We start from the raw sequence: 22,724 nt of genomic DNA on the forward strand, positions 1-22,724 counted from the left end.
GAAACCCCCCTTATATCATACATTATCCAAAATAATTCTTCTTTGATCTTGAAAATTACAAATAGATTACAAATCCTGCAGATTAATGTTGCAAATACTGTAAATCAAGAGACAATATATTCAAGATCTTTGTAGTTATTATATTTCCTAACATTTGCTATCTATTAATTAGTTTAGATGATGTTGTAATTACTATATATTTCTTCTAGATTCAAGGACAGAATCGAATCATTAGTTGCTATAGTTGCCATGTTAGGTGTCGATTCTAGTCCATAAATACTTGTACAATTCCATCAATAAGATTTATGATTAGAGGTTGTAATTGTCAAAGTTTCTTCACTTGGCAAAAAAGGATGTTCTAAGACAAATAGTTCCTCCTTTGTTATGACAGTAAAGACACAGATTTTTAAATGTGGATTAATTAATTAGATAAGATTCAATATTCAGGGGATACAATTGAGAACTGCACCAAATTTTTTTGGAAAAGAAGACTTATTTTTGAAAATCATGGTTGAGTTCAGAGAGGAGAGATCTTATAACATTCGATGAGTATGCTTATTCAATAAACTCACATTTACAAACATAAAGAAAATGATATATTCGGCTTCAAAATCTCTATTTAGACACGAATATATATATACTTTTTTTTTTCAATCCTCTCTCTTATTTTTTTATGTTGAATTGGAGACCGCTCTCTTGTTGATTAAGTATTAGAATCACTCTCGAAGCACGTATTATAAAGTTTCTTGTTCAGAGAGCTTTGTTTGATGTTCGTTAATCAGGGGCTAGATGTTGCTTGAGAAACTAGAGTTAATGAGCTCATTGGATTGTTTCGAAGTGAGCTAGCTCTACTTAACTTTGATTAAAAAAAAAAAAAAAAACACGCTTATTCCTAATTCTAACCCATTGAATTCAACCAGCCCAAGTCAATCACTTTCTAACGACCAATCAGGCAGTGATCAAAGCTTAATGCAAGAGAATATTAATTATCGTTTACTTAGAAGCAACCATTCACGAGAATATATATATATATATATATATATATATATATATATATATATATATATATATATATATATATATATATATAAAGAGTTGCCACGAATATTTGTTCATGCACAGCAACAACCATAATAATTGACTCAAGTGTCTACGTGCATAATCTGGGCCCTGTGATCACGAAAGTAACTTCAATTTTCTATAGATGCTGCGTACGTGCCTTGGTCTCAAGAAATGATGCATCTTCAATTTCTAAGGGTTAGATGACAGCTAAAACATACAACATTTTATGGGGTATCATGTTAACTTATTGTATATGATTTACGTTTAAGTGCCAAAATCTGTATTAGGAATTCATAATCAAAGGTTAGTGAACTTACTGCAACGTTATTTGCATCAAGTTAAAAAGAATAAATCTTTAATAATATAATATTAATCGATGATAACAAGTACATTCAACTTAATCATCTGATTCTAAAAGCTTTAACAAGTACGTGTATAGAATACTGGTAGCTTTTAATTTTGATTCCATATTTACCTTGACATTTAATATTGCATGTTTATAATTTTATCATGTATAAACACAAGTCTTTTCATGCGTGGACAGCTAATTTGAATAGCATGCACTTGTAATGAGCAAGACACACTCACTAATCTAATTGGTCTAATAATTTTTAAAACAACTTTTTTTTTTTTCCCATCACCAATTATGTTAAAATACTTGTTTCTGTACTTGGACAAATTCACAAACTGCAAGTTTCTAGCTAGCTGAATGATTTTAAGTTTTTATTCATCAAGTTATAGTTTCGAAAACAAGAATACATTATTTACTATATTTAATAATCAAGTTTACAGCATACAAAGATTTGGATGCTCGAGTTTTGCACTGAACATGGGGTTTATTCTAGCGTCCCCCCTTTTAAAGTCACTATATTGGGTAAACTCTATTTTCCCTTCTTAAAAAATCATGGACAGACGATTACAACAGAAAAAGAAAATAATTTTAGTCATAAGAATTCAACTTTCTTGTTGAATTTGAAAGGTACGAGTGTGCAACGACCGCATATATTGAAGCTCCAATAGGGAACACATCCTCATCAATGGTATAGTACGGGCTATGTGGATGATATATACTCCCAACCTTCTCATTTCTCATCCCTAGAAATAAAAAGGATCCAGGTACTTTATCAAGGTAGAAAGCAAAATCTTCACTCCCCATGAAGACAGGAGCTAGCTCAACGTTTCCTTCTCCTACGATATCAATTGAAACACGTCGAACATGTTCATAAATTCTGGCATCATTTACTGTTGGAGGGATTATGGGATGTTCTGTGCCTGTGAAATTTACCTCACAAGTGCACCGATGTACAGCTGCCTGCCCTTCAATAACCTGGCACAAGACATTAACGCACTTAAAAAAAGAGAGATGAAGAGCAAGTTTCTTCAATAAGAGGATTCTATGAAGTGCTTGTTCCTTTTCCTTGTCCAGTTTTAACACTTCCAGTATGACTACAACTGATCTGTTGATTTATCAAGAGGCTTGCTGTGGCAAGAACTCAGACCCTTGTTTCTTTTCTTGGGTATCATTACGAAAACCTTATTACAATGCTTGTTGTTCTAGATATCACACAACTCGCATGTGGCCTTTATCTAAAAATCGTGAAGAGGTTTCATTTCTAAGGGCAGCAGTTAAGTTACCTCTTTTATTCTTTCCCTGAGTGCATTGAAGCTCTTCTTGCTGAAAGCCCTGAACGTTCCTTCTACTGTAGCAGAGTCTGGTATGACATTAAATGCAGTACCTCCATGGATCATAGCTACAGAAACCACCTGTAATATCCAAGTTTCGACAAGGAATTAGAATCTGCTGCACCTTAGAATCATAAAACTAAAGTGAAGAAATGTAGCTTGCTCCCAGGCATGGTTACTACTCGGTTATAGTACCTGGGAATCTAAAGGGTCAATCTCCCTTGAAACTATATTCTGCAAACTAATCACTGCTGTTGATGCTGCCAAAATTGGATCAATGGAGTCATGGGGAATTGCAGCATGACCACCTTTACCAATTATCTTTGCTTTGAAACTCCCACATCCTGCAAGGAATTCTCCAGGCCGAGAAGCAACCACTCCAGTAGGATACCTATGCACAGTGTGCAACCCAAAAATGGCATCTACATTGTCAAGAACCCCTTCTGCAATCATGTCTTTACCGCCTTGCCCTTGTTCTTCAGCTGGTTGAAATATAAGCACGACAGTTCCCTGCATTTGTAGTTCTTAATTCCACGGTTGACAGTAACATCAATATAAATCAACAAGTTTGCCACAAAATCACACTTTACCTGTAACGTATCTTGCAATTGTTTCAAGATCCTTGCAGCACCGAGGAGCATTGCAGCATGCGCATCGTGGCCGCAGGCATGCATTTTTCCATCTACTTTACTCTTGTGCTCCCACTCAACCATTTCCTATTGAGAGACAGCATATATAATCCAAGTTAGAAATTTCTTTTCCTAGTCCCAAGTTAGCAGATTCTGTTAAAATGCCCAAGTTATGCTTGGACAGCTCAGAAAAACATGTACATATCATGGAAAAATCAAGCGATGTCTAAATCTATAGTTAGGACAGAATCAAAACCTACCATGTCTGAATAAAAGGCATGGTTTACAGAATTTTGCTGAAGAAATCCCATTACATCAACCAATATGTGTGTGTGTGTGTGTTTCGTGTTTGTTTCTGACAGGAACAAAACATAATACCTGAATAGGCAAAGCATCCATATCAGCTCTCAAAGCAACAAAGGGTGAAGAACCAGACCCAAGTGTGGCCACTACACCAGTTCTTGCCACAGGCCACCGATAAGCAATACCCATTTGATCAAGCTGTTGCCTAATCAACTTGCTTGTCTCAAACTCTTCAAAAGCAAGTTCAGGGTTCTCATGAATTTGTCTCCTAATCTTCTTCATCCAGTCAACCGTGTGTGGATCATTAGCCAACTCAACTATCCGCTCTTTCAAATATGAAGAAGAAGATATATTATTATTATTATTATTTTGGCATGTTAGAAGAGAATCAAAGTGTTTCCCTTCTGGGTTTAGAGAAAATCGAAAGGCTAAGGACATGGCAATGAAGAGAAGGAAAATGCTACTACGCACCACCCATTTGTCCATGGCCACTTTGCCTTTGCCTGCCACTGTCAGAGTGTTGCTTATGGTTTTCGTTTGGTTCTTCTTTAAAAATTATTTTCATGTAATCTGCTATTTGACTATTTCAATTTGTGCGGTGGTGCAGTTTCATCACGTGATCATTTCCTTTATTTCTTTTTATGACATTACTTATGCGTGTCCTTTTGATCGGTGCATTCTGGCAGGATAAGGTTTGGATTCTACCCTTCATTTTCCTGTTATTGGATGTGATGTTACATTGCTGTTTTAAACCCGGCTGCTCTGACGGGTCAATTGAGGATCCAGCCAATCTATCCTATAATTTGGGTTGCGTGATTTAAAAAAAAATTTAGTTCAATTTGATTAAGTGGATGAATCAACTCATGATCCAGTTAACATGATAAAAAACCGGTTTGATTTATTAAAAAAATTAAAATGATATTGTTTTGATTTTTTTAAAACTAAATAATTTAGGTTAAACTATCTAATATGTAATTTAAATTTTATACCGGATTTACCTTAAAACAAGTTTGATAACAATATCTTATATAATTTTGAATTTAAATAACTTAGATTTGGTGAGAAAATAAAATAAATGGTAGTATAATTGTTGCATATACACACATACTAGGGGGCTGAATTATTGTTTTATAGAAAATGATGATTAGGTGTCAAAATGAAGTACACAAATGACAAAAAATCTATAATCTTTGTAAAGTCTGAGTTAATTTGGAATATCCTGGCAAATCAATGGTTCAAATAATAAGACTCAAATAAAATTATAAAAAATAAAAGAATTATAAAGCTTTTTTAAAAAAAAAAATAGACCAAAAACATCTAATCTGAAAAAAAAAACTTATAAAATTTAATTTTCAATCAATCACATGTTATAGGATAAAATTGATAATAAATTTTAATTATACAAAAAAAATTTAAAACAATAGTAATTAAAAAATAAAAATCCAAAATAAATCTTATATTTAATTGAAGGGTGAAATTATAAAAAGAAATTTAGTAAAAGAAAAAAAATTAAGAAGAATAAAGATCAAAATTAGTAAAAAAAAAAATTATAATTAAAGGAAAAAAAATAAAAAAGAATAATAATACCGAATCAGAAAACATCAATTTAAATTGAAGAATAAAATTAAAAAAAAATCAAAATTTTATAAAAAAATCAAAATTAAAAATTAAAAAAATAAAAGCTACCGACCAAGAAAATATCTCAATACTCTTAAAAGTCTGTTTTACGATTTTTGACCCACAGTTGCAGTGCACTGCACATGCGGTCTCGTTTCCAAAGAACGAAAGTACAAGAGGATCTCAATGTGATATAATTCAATTTTCCAAAAAAGAATAGAGCTTGAGAAAATATCAATGCTCTTATCTTAAGCAAGGATGCCTCGCGCGTCACGTGGGAATTGATAGCTGAAAAATCTTTGGTGCACCACCTACCGCCATTTGCAGGGTCATTGGAAGACTTTGAGAAAGTCCTCTTTCTTTAATTTTAGGATTTAAATCTTAAGGTAAATTACAATGAGTCCTCTGAGGTGTTATAAAATCACAATAATTATTCATGTAGTTTTTAATCAAGAATAACAAACGAGTAAATATTAAATATAACATAAATTATATCAAGATATTTGAGTGATTAAAGATGATTCATCACCCTAGATGAATTTATATAAAAAAAATGTATCACATATTATCAAATAGTATTGATTGTAAAATCCTTAAATAAGATAAAATGATATTTGAAAAAGTTTCAAATCTTATTCAAATAATTAATGACTATGGTGTTGAAAATAAATATGACTTGACAAAGCAAACAAACTTTATGCTCAAATCTCTATATCAGAAAATTCTTGATGAAGAGATAATAATTACATTAAAAATTGATCATCAAAAGGTTAAGTTAAATCATTTAATATTTTCCTAATATTGAGGTTCGTGATACTTTACTAGATATTGCATTTTATTTTCAAATATAAATCAATTAATTTTTAAATTAATATAAGTTAAATTATTGAACTTATTTTAATTCTAGTTTAATTAGGATTATGATTTATATTTAAACCAATATATTAAAGAAATGGGTCACACATATTAAGAACTATTACTGAAAAATTAAAATGTGATGATCAATCAAGTGTGACTTGATTATAAATAAATTTTAAAAATTAAGGACTATAATGTAATTTATATAGGAATCATAATTCTAAACCTAGAAGAATTAAGTAGAGACTTGATTACATATATTTTTAAATTTTTCATGAAATAATATATGTGAAATTATATAGGAAAAAATTGATATTTTATCATTAATAGATTATCAGGTTTTTCTTATAAATAGAATATTATACCTTATATTTTTCTTATGACTTGATGATATAATAAGTGATTAGATAGACACTCACCGCATAGATACTCCTACATAGATAAATAAAGTAGAGAGAAACAAAAAAGAAGTACCACTTAAGGCATAACAATCTTTCTCTTACGTTTTAAGAGATGTTTTTTATTTGATGGTCCTTGTAAATTACAATTAAATACTAGAAAACTAGATTGCTTATAATTTGTGATAATCAAACATTAAAAAGTTGATTAAATCTAAAAAAAAATTTGATTTTCTAGTAATTTTTGCTCAAACTCTAAACAATACTAGATAGCATAATGAAATCTTTGAGACTCCTAAAGATTTTTAAAAATATTGTTCTCACTGCGTTTATATATTTTGGGAAATTCAACATGATGTTTAGTAAAGTTTCTCTAAATCCTTTCATTTAAATGATTTTTTTATTAATGGATTTTTTCAAAAAATTTACTATTTTTTTAATTCTTTTGTTTAAAGGATTCAAAGATGACATATGATAACAAAGTTTTATCTAATTTAATCATCTGCTGGATTTTAGTCTAATTTTATTATTTTTAGATTTTTTTTCTAGTTATTATCTATTTTTCATTAAGAAAAAGTTGATCCACTAAAATAGCCAATAAAATCCAAAGTAGATTAAAAGTAATTCTATCATGTAGAGTTTCAACTAACATATTCATTGGTAAAGTGATTTATCGATAAAATAAATTTTTTTATATGTATTGGAATTTAAATGGGCAAGTCATCCATAAAAATAGATCAATGTTAGAATTTTAAAATGGATAAGTCGCCCGGAATAATTATACCAATTTTAAAGAAGCATGGATGCTTGCTGAAATTCTTTTAAATTTTAAAATTGACAAGTCACCCGTGAAAATAGATAAGTGTGACAGTGTATGGGCACATCGCCCGTAAAAATAGACTATTTTTTTTAACTTCAAAAAAGACAGGTCACCTATGATGATGAGATTATTAAAAAAAACAAAAACAAAGTCCTTAAATGAATGGATTATTGAGCAAGCTAAGTAGACATTTTTTCTTTACAAACTTATAGCACAAAATATTGATAAGGTTTTACTTCATATGCATTGTAAAGAGCTCTTCTGTTACTATCAATTTTTGACCTATTTTTTTGATAAATTTTTGAGAAAAAAAAATAAAAAACAACAAAAAACCCAAAAAATATGTTTTTGACATCTTTGCGTCACTTACAATGTTTTTTTCTACACATTCATTTCTTATCGTGTTTGTTAAGTTGATGCAGAAGCTACTTTTTAAAAAAGATACAAAGAAAAAAAAATCAAAATTTACAAGGTGTCAAATATAAAAAGAAAGAAGTTGAGAACCAATTTGTTTTTTTGATTTACTTGGTCACAAAGTTTGTTTTGGGATCATGTAATATTAAAAATAACAAATAAATTTTCTTATAAATAGGCGGTGATTACACACACAAAAACAAAAAAGAAATTTATGGAAGTAATTAGACGAGAATTAGTTAGAGGAAGAAACCTAAACACTCTCCCACCAGCACACACACGGAAGAAAGGAAAAACAGGAAAAAAAAAAAAAAAACAGAAAACCCAGAGAGCAACATAGAAACAAAATTAACTTTTCTCTCCTAGTCACTGGTTTCTTCTTCTCTCCAGCAGCAGCCAGTATGATCTCAGTCGTCAACAATTTCCTGCTTCAACAAGAAGCAGTATCTGTCCAACCTCAAGCATCAACAACTTTGCTTCTAGTTGGGAGTCTCGTCCACATCATTCGTTTCGGTCAAGATTAGCTACAACGTTAACTCACCCTCAGCCATGTCTTTCAACCGTAAGTCTCAGTCAGCCATGACAACCACCCAACAACACCAGCAAGCCATTACTGTTTTTTCTTCATGCAACTTCCCTCTCATCTTCCCAAAGTAACAGTGCTTGTGTTCCTCGGCCACTTCAGTACTTCAATTGTTGAAAAAATTAAGAAAAAAATCTATGTGAATATAGATTATCTATGTGAATATAGACGTTGTAAATTATGAAATTTAAAAAAATATTTTAAAAATTTTTTAGAAATAATATAATTTTTTTTCTTGTGAGCATAGATTATATATACAAAAAAGTTTCAAATCCCACATTAAAAAAATAAACTTTTTTTTTTGGAACATAGAATATATATATTAAAGAGTCTTAAATTTCACATTGAAAAGATACTATGTTATTGTTTTAAATTGAATATTTAAACCAAATTTTTTTTTTATTCCACATTGAAAAAAACATAATTTTTTTCTTGAAAAAAATAAAGTATATATACTAAAGAGTTTTCAAATCTCACATTGAAAAAATAAAATATTTTTCTAATATTTATATAGTGAACATTAAAAAAATAGTAATAACCAACTAAAAAAATATAAAAAAAGAGGGGTATGTGAGAAAAACGACATTAAAAAAAGAGAGAGAAAAACACTAGACCTCGTCCGAGTTTGCCCGGGTCGCTCGAGTCATTGATCGACCTATCAAATTGACCAGGTTTTGTTAGGTTATTGCACCGACCGGTCTTTAACAAACCCAGATCAATCCAGCCATCGGGTTGACAGGTCAGGCCGGTCCAGGTTTAATAACAGTGGTTATTATAGTCTCATAACCTAGATCACAACTTTGACAGACCAAAGTTAATATGAATCAATCTAATATGTTGTTATCTTAATATTTTTAAAAAGCATTGTCTTGAATTTTTTTAATTAAATTATTTTTATTGGTTGTTTGTGTTGTCTTTGAACCTATAAATTCATTGGATCAAATCAAGCTACTGTTATATAATTTAATTTTTTTAAAAAAATAATATTAGGAACATTTTTTATGTTAATTTTTTTTATCCGACCCATTTCGTGGCACGGGCAAACAATATAGTGTAAATCGATATCAAGGTATATTTATTCTAATTGGAATTGTCCAACTAGTTTTCACTGTAGAGCAACGAAGCAAATTCATTGCTTTTAGAACCTTTGTTAAAAAATGAAGGTGAAAAGATATATATATATATATATATATATATATATATGCGTGTGTGTATAGTTCAATACTAACAATTTCTTTTACTGCATTTTTCTTCTTGTGTGTTTATTTAATTTAGGCAAAAGTAATAGTTTCGTTTGCTTTTCTGATAGCATATTGGCATAGCAGCAAGAGAACTTCTTATAACATATTTATTTATTTATGAGATTAAAAGTTTGAATCTCACTTATTATAGCTTGTTTTAGAATATCCATGTCTTTACACATGAGTATAGATACATTCAAAAATATAAAAAGGTTTGTTTTTCCTGTAGTTTTAAATTTGAGTTCTATTATTATTAATATTGATATTCACTAGAGACTTACATAGTTGTTAACCTCACGGCGTATAATGATTAGTTGAAGTGTGCGTAACCTGACTCGAACATCCCATATAAATCAATAAAAAAATAGATACATTCAAAAATATCTTAATATTCCATGTCTAAGAAATAATGCAATATAAAAATAATGTAATATGCAATACCTTATATATGGGTGCAATTAAGACCCTTTCAAATAAAAATAAAATAATGTAATATAAACATAATATTCCATGTCAAAAAAATATGAAATAACCTACCAGCTTCCTACTTTTTTTTTTTTTTTTTTTTTAAATCAGCCCAGCAATTTCAATTACCTTATTTTGAAAAGTGTTTAATGATTCAGAAGAAACCACTGTTTCCAAGGAAAAATTTTTGTTTCCTGTAATGATTACTGTAAAGAAAATTCATAAATATGAGTTGATTTTCTACGTCAACTCCTTAACATAGTCATATCTTAGTGGGATTTTAAATTGCAGTTTTCTTCAATAAAATAATAGATTAAAGTTCTATATATTAAGGGAAAAGTAGCTCAATTATTTCTTATATTTTATGCCTAATATCAACAATTTACCAATAATATGAATCATGTAACTTAAATATTCTCTTATACTTAATTAACAAAAGCTAATTGAGAGGGAAAAATATTTTTCGCTGTGAGAGGATTAGCTATTAGGGGTATTGACCAGTTTATCATTTTTAAAAATTGATAAATTAGCTATTAGAATAATGTGATTTTTTCACAAGATTTATTAGTTGTTATTGGATTAATTGGGAACGAGTAGGACTTTATGCATTTTAAAAGGATGATGAAATGAATAAATTACTCTTAAAAACAAAACTTATTTGATTGGTATCTAGAGGTTTTTTTATATTTCCATTATAATTTTTTAGTTATTATCAAGTTGATTGAGAGGACAATTTGATATTTTAATAAATATAAAATATAATTGAAAAATAAAAGTTGACTAACACATGCAACGCACACACCAACAAGAGGGAGGCATCCACGGTCTTTTGGTGGCGCATACAACGTCCAAACAACAGCTTTTGTGATGGCACTGGAACATTGAGGCATCTCTTTTTACGTGGGGCAATTTGTATTGTCATTTACGCGACTGTGTGTTGTCAATGGCTTCTTATTTCTTTTTCTTCTTTCTTTTTTCTTTCTTTTCCCCTTGAAATTCAAACTAACTTTTCAAAATTTTCCTCTCATTTACTGATATTTCAACTTTAGTCATCTTTTTTTATATTTATAATTTTTGCTTTTAGTCCTTTTGTCAAGTTTCTATTTGTTTTTAATTTCATAATTAAATCCATAATTGTGATTTGTTATTTTTTTTTAAAATATGATTCTCATTTTTTTGGTTTTGATTTTTTCTTTTTTTAGGATCTTGTTGTGAATTTAATTTTTCCCTTTAATTCAAAATTCTAGGTTGTCCTCTTATTTATCTTTTATTTCGAATTTGATCATCATTCTCTTAAGTGTAATTTTTTTGTTTTGGATCATTTTGTATAATTTTTTTTTCAATGTTATCCTTCAACATTTGATTTGTTATGAATTGGGTTTTGTGATTTTTTTAGATAGGGTGCTTTCGGTTTAGTAACTTGAGTCACATGTTTGAAAAATTAACATCATTTTTTTCACTTATTTTTTTTATTTCATCCTTTGACGTTCTTTATTTTGAAAAATAGTCTTCGTGATTTTCTTTAATTTTCTTTTAATCACTGTTATTAAATTCAGATCAGCTCGACCGGTCCGGGTTTGTTAAAAGACCGGCCGATGCAACAACTTGGCAAAACCTAGTAGACCCGGCGGGTAGACACATGACCTGGACGAACCCGGACAAGACCTGGTGTTTTAATTTTTTCAAATGTGGTTTTTCTCCAATACCCTTTTTTTTATAATTTTTTTTAGTTAGTTATTAACACTTTTTAAAGTTCACTATATAAATATTAGAAAAATATTTTATTTTTTAATATGGAATTTGAAACCCTTTAGTATAAATACTCTATGTTCCTAGAAAAAAAGTTGTTTTTCAATGTGGGATTTGAAACTTTTCATATATATACTTTATGTTTACAAGAAAAAAAGTTATGTTTTTTTAATATGAGATTTGAAACCCTTTAGTGTGTGTGTGTGTGTGTGTGTGTATTCTATGTTCCCAAAAAAAAATTATTTTTTTAATGTGGGATTTGAAGCTTTTTCTTATATATACTCTATGTTCAAAAAGAAAAAATTATGTTTTTTTTAATGTGGGATTTGAAGCTCTTTAAATATACTTTATGTTCATAAGAAAAAAGTTATTTTTTCCATGCGAGATTTAAAGCCTTTTAGTTTATATAATCTATGTTCATAAAAAAAAAAAGTTATGTTTTTTTTCAATGTGAGATAAAAAAACTTTTTAAAATATTATCTTAAACTTCATTATTTACAACATGTATAGCCTATATTCACATGAATTTTTTCTTAATTTTTTCATATGAAATATTAAAAATTTAATTATTATTTTTTAATTTTTTCGGTTGACCTATGAAACCCGGGACTCGACCCCTTGGCCGGGTTAACCCTTGGGCCGAGTTTGATAACTATACTTTTAATCAGATTATTTCAATCTTATGACTTATATAGCAGATTTGGCTAGTTAACTCAAGTATTTTTTTAGGATCGGTTTTTTTTTATATCTTTGTTTTGGCATCTTCCTTCAATATTATGTTATTTTTAAAATTAAGCTTTGTTATTCTTTTAGTTTTTTTTTCTATTAGGTTATCTCCTTTGCATAATCTAATTTGCTAAGTTTGGTGGCCTTACCTGGGTTTGCATTTGTTTTATATTTTTGGGCTCATTTTTGTTGATTATTTTTTGTCTTTCAGTTTTATTATTTTATATTTGGATTGTTAGGAATTGGTCATTGTTATTTGTTTTTTCAATTTTTTTTATATTGGTTTGTTCTCACAACCTGTGTTATGAGTTTTTCATGCTAACTTTTTTCTTTCAGTTTTATTATTCTATATTTAGATTGTTAAGAATTGGTCTTTGTTATTTTTTTTAATTTGTTTTTTATATTAATGTGTCCTCACAATCCAGGTATTAAGTTTGTCATACTAGCTTCAATTGACTAAAAAAAACTTTATAATTTTTTTTTCTTTTAACAAGATCAATTCTTCTCTAGTCGATTCATTTACTGTCATTAGTATCTATCACTTAATCCTAAGAAAATTTTCTTTCGCTGAAATTTGTTTTCTTACATTGCTAAAAAGTTGGTCAGCCCGCGAAAAAGGGCGTGCCACCTATCTATATTATGAAAATTCCTGCGGTAATTGATTAATATAATAATCCCTTGAAGTCGTCAAAACTCTCTCGTCCAAACTTGTCCATTCGTTTTCCTCTAAAGCCTCTCTTCCACAATTAACCAAAACGTACGTCCTTCACTGATCCTATACCTTGTTAATTTCCCTTAATCCATCATCCTTCACATGATTTAACAATTTCCCATCGTTGTTAACTCCATCATATCTTTCAGAAACCTTGCACCATGGCATCTCCTGGCCATAATCTCCTCATATTACTTCTTTTCTTCATGTCCTTTCCATGTTCAAAGTCCAGACTCTCCGTCGACTACTACAACAAAACATGCCCACAATTCGCTTCTATCATGGAACAGATCGTCTCAGACAAGCAAATTGCTAGCCCCACCACTGCTGCCGGCGTTCTTCGCCTCTTCTTCCACGACTGCATGGTGGAAGGCTGTGATGGCTCCTTGCTCATCACCTCCACATCCTTCAACAAAGCTGAACGGGATACTGACATCGACCAGTCCATCCCTGGAGATGCCTATGACCTTGTCACTCGTGCGAAGACTGCCCTCGAGCTCCAGTGCCCCGGCATTGTCTCTTGTGCTGACATTCTAGCCACCGCTGCACGCAACCTTGTCACAATGGTGGGAGGTCCTTACTACCATGTGCGTCTAGGACGCAAAGATGGCCTGGTATCCAACGCCTCTCTTGTCGAAGGCAATATTGCTCAACCAACAATGCCATTGTCAGATATCATCTCCCTTTTTTATTCCAAAGGGTTTTCAGTGCAAGAAATGGTGGCTTTGGTCGGTGCTCATACGATAGGGTTTTCCCATTGCAAAGAATTTAGTCACAGGCTTTTTAACTTCAGCAAGGCTTCAGAGACTGACCCTTCATACTACCCCAAATATGCAGAAGGGCTAAGGAAATTGTGCGCAAATTACACGAAGGACCCAACTATGAGTGCTTATAATGACGTGATGACACCAGGGAAATTCGACAATATGTACTATAAAAATCTGCAGAGGGGGTTAGGGTTGCTGTCAACAGATCAAGCCCTTTCTGTTGATAGGAGGACCAAGCCCTTCGTAGACTTGTATGCTGCAAATGAGACCGCATTCTTTGAAGCTTTTGCACATGGAATGGAGAAAGTAAGCATTTATAAGATCAAGACAGGGAAGAAGGGAGAGGTGAGGCACAGGTGCGACCAGTTCAACGATGCCAAGATTGATTAGAAATGGTATCATTTCCGGCTTTAGTTAGAAGAGAGGGGTCCATGATTGTGATTAGGGAAGTCTTACTGTTGTTTCTATTATTTCTCTAGAGATACATCCTTACTTTTTTTCCTCTCTTTCTCTTGGGCAAAAATACATGCACCAAGCACGCACACTTGATGAATGATAATACACTTCCAGAGCAGCACTGTTTGTGATCCGGATATCACGAATGCAGAAGCTGACATATCCAGGATGTACGGACTAGTAGTCTTCAAAGCATCATCAAGGCAAGGAGGGAAAGCAGTTTTCCCTGTCCATATATTTGGTACAAAATAATGTAATGTAAGATAAGTGTGATTAAGAATCATCTAATGGAATTAAGAATTTAATGTGACCATGATTACGAAGCATATTTCTAGATCACCACCTTCAACTCGCACGAGATTTCAACAGAAAGCCCATGGAAAACACTGACTGCTAGGTTTTGTTTCTCGGTGAAAATAACCATTGACAAATCATTGAACACACTGTAGAGGAGAGGGACAGAACCTCTAGAAGTCGGTGTTTTCTTAATTACATTAAATTAACTAGGATAGTTGAGTGACAGAACCAGAACAACGAAAGAAAGTTGCCACTGCCTATGGTTGCACTATCAGTAACAACGGATTTTCAAGACGGAAGAGTTGAAATGGAAGTGACCTAACTACAAACCAATTATTGTCCCACTTGGGCAGTACAGAACATGTGCATGATGCGGTTATTATCTTCCATTTTAAAATAAGAACCGCTGCCAAACGTTGATGAGGATCTTCATGAATAATTAATGCAATTTACAAGTACGTGTTCCTACAATCTGGGGGAAAGAACAATAGAATGACCAAAAGGAGTGCACAAAGGAAGGAATTTTACAATATCAACGAGATGCTGTCATTCTTACAACCTGGCAGAACATGACCGCAAGACAAAACCACCATCTGCACTTCACATGGTAGAACAATAGAATGACCACTCATGGTCGAGAAATTGCTTAACCTCATACTTTACTAGCACTAGCGCCAGAACACAAGGAAATTAATGTGTGCAGACAGTTAATCCATTAACCCTAGTGCATCAGATCCAGCCTCCCGTATCCAGCTACGATTTTGCATTCACAGCAGGAGTACCATTAAACTACTGTCCAAGGCAAGGACACAACATGCAATAAGAAAAAGCAAATGTCGCAGATCTTACCATATTTAGCAAGGCTTTCTTTTGTCAACTTTTAAGTGGATGTTGAACCATTTCTTCTTCTTAGATCTATCCCTTGTAGGTTTCTTATCTCTCACTTGTGCATCTTCTTGGGTCTCCCTGAAGGGACCCTTATTCCTGCTTTTACTTGAACTCCGCTTCATTGGCGGAGCGATGGTGTAGGAGGCATGAATTTCATTCCTTTGTCTAAGAAGCTCATCAATCTGCAAAACCAATAACAACAGTGAAAATTCAGAAAACATCAATCTATTCATACCTCATCTTCATGTAGATATCAGCAACAAATTTTGACAAGTTAAACTCACTGCTTGCATCTCTTGTGCATATCTACTGGTCATCTCGGTAAATTGTGCCAATACCTGTTGAAAGGCCACAAAAATTACTAACAAAGAGAGGCAAGTGCAGACAAATATAGACTGCTGAAGTCAAGTGCAAACCTCTCGATATTCAGTTTCAAAATTGGATATTTCTACCCTCTTTCCAAGAATCTCAGCTTCGACAGCTCTGAGATTAGCTTTTTCTTCCATAAAAGGTGCGGCACAAAGTGCTTCTATTGAGTAACTTGCACTTTTAAAAAAATTGTCACCTGGAAGAAAGAGCCAGGACCAGAAGGATGCTGTCAGCCCATCCGCACATAATATTATCAAAGCATAGTACCCTAAACAACAAGAAAAATCTTAGAACTGACCATAGACACCAAAAACATGGGTGCCAGCCTTCAGTTCAGATATTTCACATGGCTGAAACCCATCCAATTTTTTGAAGAAAGCAGCATCAGCATCTTTTGCAGCTGCAATCTGAAACCACAACAATTCCACAACCAAAATGAAGATGAATGAATCAAATAAAAGACAAATATCAAAGATGACACTTGACACTGATCTCTTAAATCATCAGCTTACAGAGTTGACAGTGTGATCCAGCCGGTATACAGGAAAACATAGAAAGTACATTCCAGCAGTTGTAACCTTTCCTGTTTTAGCACTGTCTTCCTACACCAAAAAGCAAATCAGTAAGAATGGGTTAAATGTAATGATATTGAATGTGTTTAGTCAAGAATATTAAACTAGAGTCTATTGAGCTAAAAACATGGCAAACATGCAAAGGCAGATCAATTCCAGAAAGAACTTCATCAACGGTAGCTCCCCTTTTGACCAAGTAGTGTCCATCATAATTAGGGATCTAGTCAGTTATACTTCACTAGAGAGAGATCTAAAATCTCTTTTGTGGGAAGATCTCCAATCTGCTGGTCGTAATATGATAAATGAAGTCATAATGTTCTTTAAGATCCATCCAAGACTAGAATCAAAGTAAGAATATGGAACTGTTGGCTTTGATTTAAGATGAGCAACCAAAAAAAAAAAAAAGACAGGGGAAAGTGCATCATACCTGTAGAGCAAGGCTTAATCCTCCACCACTTTCTTCCTGATCAAAATACAATAACTGTACAAAAGACACTCAATCAGTATGCCTAATGATCATTTTTTATGCATGAGTTGGAGAAAATTACGTAATCGATATCACTTGAGAACTCACTACTTGAAACTGCTAAAAATGAAACAAGAATTGTGGCAATCTGAAATTTGTTTGACAGCAATGAGGAGGGTGCGAGACATGGTTATAAGACCCAGCCCATCAGGTCAACCTAGTGGTCCACCGACCCAAGGCTTGGCCTGGTCAGGTTAGTGGAAAGACCCGGTCTTTTTTTACCAAAATGTTAAGAGTTTTTAGAAAATAATCTTGGGTTGACCTGGGCCTTAGGCTGGGTCGACCCTCAACTCTGGTCTTGTAATTATGGTGTGAGAAACTTTTGGACTGGTTGTCAGAAAACTAAAACAATCCAGGAAGAGACATTTTTCATACAAACATTTTAATCGGTTTTTTTCTTGTTCTTTTTGCCAAGGTTTCCAACAAAATGCCCATAAGAAACAGTTTCAAGTTACATAAGCTCATAAATCTGCTCCCACAGCACAAAGTCATTGAAAGCCCGAGCATTGAAAGGCAAAGATGGACTATTTGGCATATAATCTGTATTCCATAAAGGCCAGGAAGTCTTCTTTTTCCTTGCAAGGAAAGAACTGATGGAGAATGATTGAAGATTTTCTTATGTATCTAGTTATTTTAGAGAGTTATATCTTCCAGTTAGAGTTGACTACTTATTTTGTACTACTAGTAATTGTCTTTTGGTTTTTTACTTCCAATCATTATCCTATCATTCTGGGTTTAGGGTTTTCACTACTCACATAAGAGTAAGCATTATTGTTCAGAGATAGTCATTGATGAATGAAAGTTCAATTTTGAGATTGATCACCCTCCATCCCATTCAACCCACCCCCGTAAAGAAAAAAAAAACAATTAATTTTCTTGGTTTCTCCCATACCCATTTCTGATACATCTCTACTCCCTGATTCTTTTTATCAAGTAGTATCAAGGAACAGATTTCCATGTCCCAGAACAAAACCAAAAAAAATCTAAATTTATTGCTTCCAAAAGAGAAGGTCTATCAGATTCTCCATCACTACAGAAAGGTGAAGAGAAAAACAAATGCAAAAAAATAGAATGTTTCCAACAGAGCTAAAGAAAATCAATTATGATGATTAAGGAAAATGCAAGGCCATATGAGTCAAAAGACAGTGTTTACAGGAAACTCTTCCAGCATCAACTTAGGAAGCCAAATATCTTCTTTCATTCCTTATTAACTATGAAAAAAGGGGACTCTCTACAATTGGGGTTGTCATCTCCATTGCAGCACTTATTCAGCACCAACATAGGAGACCAGTAAACTCCTCTCTTGAAGAGTCATAATGCCCAAACAGACCAAGCAGTCAAGAACCCAATATTTTCCTATAGGAAATATTAAATCAGACAGCTCCCGCTTATCAATAAATTAACAATCAATTAAATTCAAAGCTTTATCCCCTATCACACCCGGTCAACTATGCTGCTTTTGTTGAATTGGCCACAGATTTTTACATGTGCTTCCAACCAATGAAAAGTACCACTAATAGTGAGGAAGCAATGAAAGGCAACCTTGAGTAAAAAAGCTCTCTATTATTCATTAAAAACTACAGAATACCAATCTACCAAAAATATACCTCTCTACACACTGTCACATATTGCAATGTGAGTCATTTGTCCCGAAGAAAATTTGGGAAAATGCAAATAGTACCCTGTGGATTGGCACATGTGCACTTCAGAGACTGAGAATTTGGCACTTCAGTGACTTGTGATTTTCTCTGAAAGCATCTGCCTTTTTTGTCATTTAAGTTGCTAGATATAAATCCTCAAACTGTTTACATTTTTAATTTCATACAATTGAACATTTAATTCAACACTGTAACAGACTTCCTGTACATGAAATGTGTCACTAATTATATTTTATGATCCAACTACCTTGGACAACAAAAAAAAATGAAATACATTCATAGAAAAAAGAAAGAAATACACTACTTTTTATAATACCAAGAAAACGATCCATGGAATGGAGTGCTCTGTACATAACTAATGGAAAAGGGCAAATGCAACAAATGAAACCACGAGTATTGATACATATTCAAGATTGAGGTTGATAACATAAATTTTATCATGGAATAGAGTGCTCTGTACATAACTAATGGAAAAGGGAAAATGCAACAAATGAAACCACGAGTATTGATACATATTCAAGATTGAGGTTGATAAAATAAATTTTATCAATTGATAGAAATTATAGCAATTAGAAGAAGAAAAAAGTTGGACTTATTTTAGCAAACTTAACTAATGGAAAAGGACAAATGCAAGATATGAAAACATGGGCATCTGAAGTTTAAAAATTTGAAACTTGTTCAATAACTGCAAATGCGCCAACCACATGATAGCTTTTTGCAACTTTTCCCTAGAAACTTGCCATTATATGGTGCAATTCACAATTGACTAGCTATCATACAAGCTTAAATGCACCACAAACCCACACTAAGAGCACACAATCCTTGAACCAACTCCTGTTGTTTTTGAGAAAAAAACATGAGCATCCATATTAAGGAACATTCAATCACAAATGGCATTTTCAGAACTCCAATTAAAAACAAACATTCAGTATGCTCTTTTGACCCTATCAGGCAGCTTTGCAATATCATAATCTGTAATTTGCACACTAAATGAATTGAACAAGAAATCTTTAAAGCCATTTCTTTGAAAAGGCTCATTCTTACAACTGGTTTAGTATTGATGTACAGTGGCTGCATGGCAGCTTTTGGGCCTCTACAAAGCGTTCCACCATGAGTCAGCTTTTTGAAGAAAACATCATTTAATCTCAAAAGGGGAAAAAAAGACTATTTTCTAAAGAAAATAAAGTGAGGAATGATTTTCCCAACAATATCCTTTGCTCAGTGACTAAAAGTAACAGTAGACAAGCCCTTCATCAGAAGTTGTCCTCTGTGTGCCTTGCAAACAGAAGGCGATCATTACTCCTTGATTCCATTCAAATCTCACACAAACTTAAAAGCAAAGGGTGACATAAAATACGTTCAATGACTGCCAAGTTTACTCCAATAAGCGATATGTTCCTTTCTCACTCAAACATTAACTTCATTACCTCAGTCAAAGATGCTAAAATCCTTTGCTCAGCAAGAATACAGTTGGGCATACAAAATAAAAGGTAGGAGAAAAATACACCATCGGACTTAAATCATGAAGGATTTGTACCAAAGGTTTATGATTATTCTAACCTTGAACTTGCTTTTGTCAGATGATTGCACTCGACAAACAAATCCAGCTCTTGCCTCCTCTTCTGTTATCGTGACAGAATAGAAGTGAGCACATTGCTTTTCAACCTGTTTAAAAATGTAGGTTTTTCCAATGAGACCTAGCACAATTACAAAAATTGACACAAAAACCAGAAAAAAATACCTCACCTTCCTAGAAATAGGTTCCCCAAGTGAAAGTGGACGAATATCAACCACACCATTAAGCGCCTCCTCCAAAACAGTTGCTGATATAGTGGTCTTAATTGGTACTCCAAGTTTACTATCATGCAAGAAACAGTACAAATAAAAATCAATACAAACCATCACAATCATCATAACTCATGAGAATCATTCCAAAATAATTTTTTTTAAAAAATTATTTTGATGATTAACATCACATAAATTCATTATAAACTTGCCTAAAGAGTGCCGCAAACATAGTATTCACAGCTCCCAAACTTGAAAGATCCAGTTCAAGTTCTTGACTTTCTGATTCAACAGCCTGATCATATGAAAGCACGATCATGCTTGCATTACATTATCATATAAAACACGTATAAAACTAAATGACTACAATTCTAGAAGAAATTGAAATGGCTGGTATCTGGATAGCCCCAAAAACTGCAGAATGAACCACATTATTTCAAAAAGAAGAAAATAATCTATGTTAACATTTGAATTCAAAACATTATTCATCCACTGCCAAAATTCCTCACCTCAAAACCAGCAGAGTCATATTGGCGTCGCTTGTCTGGATCAGCCAATATATTATAGGAAAATGTAACCTCTTTAAATATATCAGCTGCTTCAGGATCATTTGCATTTTTGTCAGGATGGTACCTGAAATAGTAGGCGAAAGAGAATTTTCCAACCTTGATTAGCAATGGAAGAAACACGGGAAAAGAAAAATAGAGGGCTTTTTCAACCTCAATGTATGTGGGTATCTTATAAGAACTAGTAGTGATTCAAAGTTCCATTGCCACCCAATTGTGCTACTTAACTACTCCAAGTTCGGCTCTTTGTTCTGTTTTCCATCATATCTTTAATAAATCAAATCTTGCTTTCCAAACAAGTCATACATTGCACTTGCACTAGGAAATAATTACAGTAACCCCAATAATGTCACAAAAAAACCTTTATTTACCTCTATTTTTAGCTTAAACAATAATTACTCATCCTGTAAAACCCTATTAAATTATTTCGTTGACGCATACTTTGAATTAAATGAAGATTCAATCACAAAAGCTGTCCAAATTAACAACAAAAACTATGTAAAATTAAAAATAAATCTTCAACCAATTTAAAATAATAATTAAAAAAAATAAACATACTTGAGAGCCATTTTACGGTAGGCGGACTTAATTTCCTGGTCAGAGGAGTTCCTGGAGACGCCAAGAACTTCGTATGGGTCTCGCCGCACCTGCCTTGCTGCTTCATCCTGCTTCGATCGATGAGCCGGCATTACGCTATTCTATTTATATACAACAATTACTAACAAAACCCTAAAATAAATCACTGCAGCAAGGAAGGAAATAGCCAAATGCTTTCCAACATTTCTCTCTCTCTCTCTCTCTCTCTCTCTCTCTCTCTCTCTCAATTTTGTGTTTGGTAGAGGAAGTAAGGAAACCCTAGAAAGAGAAGGACTCCATGGGATGGGACCTCCCCTGAGCTGGAGCTTAGAGAGAGAGAGAGAGCGACCGCGATAGAGACAAACCACCAAGAAAATTTGGAGGGGGAAATCTAGGGATAAAGGGTTAGTGACTCAGAAGTAATCTTTCCGGATTTGTTTTTACGTTTGTAAGTTAGTCCTCGTAGTTTTGAAACTCTGTGAGTTATATAGTCTCTTTATTTGTCTATGTCAAATGGGTTTTTTATAAATAAAGAATAATTAAATTATCCAGGTTGATTCATGTAGATTAAATTAAATTGCTGAAGTTGAGTATATATTTTTTGTTTTGTGTTTCAAAAAGTGTTTTTAAAAAAATTTAATTTTTTTTTTTTTTTACATTAAATTAATATTTTTTTGTATTTTTAGGTCAGTTTAATGAGTTGATATCAAAAATAATTTTTAAAAAATAAAAAAATATATATTTATCTGATACAATTTGAATGAAAAGCACTTTGAAAAAATAATCACAACCACATTTTTAAATAATCTTAAAGAGCTCTGAAATAATATTCCATACTTGGTTTGTTGATTTTTCTAATTGAGCTCGAACTTGATTATGAACAAGAAAAAATAAATATATATATATATATATAAATATTTTTAGCATAATAATTATTAAGATAAATAATTCTCATATATTACCCTCAATTTAAATATAAGGATTATTTAGTTATTTTAATGATA

The 22,724-nt window shown here is 32.3% G+C and overlaps 3 protein-coding genes across 4 annotated transcripts; 1 reads left to right on the forward strand and 2 right to left on the reverse strand.

The window, feature by feature from the left end:
- Nucleotides 1–1,764: 1,764 nt before the first annotated feature.
- On the reverse strand, nt 1,765–4,230 carry LOC118044658 (IAA-amino acid hydrolase ILR1-like 4). The gene is made up of 5 exons (XM_035053069.2): nt 3,753–4,230; nt 3,336–3,461; nt 2,941–3,255; nt 2,698–2,826; nt 1,765–2,389 (listed from the first exon to the last, which is right to left on the reverse strand). The coding sequence occupies exons 1-5, from the start codon at nt 4,161–4,163 to the stop codon at nt 2,003–2,005; spliced, it is 1,368 nt and encodes a 455-aa protein (XP_034908960.1). The 5' UTR covers nt 4,164–4,230; the 3' UTR covers nt 1,765–2,002.
- Nucleotides 4,231–13,371: 9,141 nt separating this feature from the next.
- On the forward strand, nt 13,372–14,417 carry LOC118044686 (peroxidase 6). The gene has a single exon (XM_035053116.2). It carries the CDS (start codon nt 13,422–13,424, stop codon nt 14,415–14,417), a length of 996 nt encoding a protein of 331 aa, XP_034909007.1. The 5' UTR covers nt 13,372–13,421.
- On the reverse strand, nt 14,385–22,113 carry LOC118044667 (chaperone protein dnaJ 16). 2 transcript variants are annotated; one of them, XM_035053103.2, is made up of 12 exons: nt 21,703–22,113; nt 21,088–21,211; nt 20,791–20,873; nt 20,540–20,651; nt 20,354–20,458; nt 17,037–17,090; nt 16,550–16,639; nt 16,336–16,444; nt 16,085–16,233; nt 15,953–16,006; nt 15,630–15,850; nt 14,385–14,709 (listed from the first exon to the last, which is right to left on the reverse strand). In XM_035053103.2, the coding sequence occupies exons 1-11, from the start codon at nt 21,831–21,833 to the stop codon at nt 15,635–15,637; spliced, it is 1,227 nt and encodes a 408-aa protein (XP_034908994.1). In that variant the 5' UTR covers nt 21,834–22,113; the 3' UTR covers nt 14,385–14,709; nt 15,630–15,634. The 2 variants fall into 2 exon arrangements, with proteins under 2 accessions (XP_034908994.1, XP_034908987.1); XM_035053096.2 differs by lacking the exon at nt 14,385–14,709 and adding an exon at nt 15,209–15,533.
- Between the last annotated feature and the right edge of the window lie 611 nt (nt 22,114–22,724).

The sequence above is a fragment of the Populus alba genome, chromosome 10 (assembly GCF_005239225.2).
Source record: "Populus alba chromosome 10, ASM523922v2, whole genome shotgun sequence".
Classification (NCBI taxonomy): Eukaryota; Viridiplantae; Streptophyta; class Magnoliopsida; order Malpighiales; family Salicaceae; genus Populus; species Populus alba.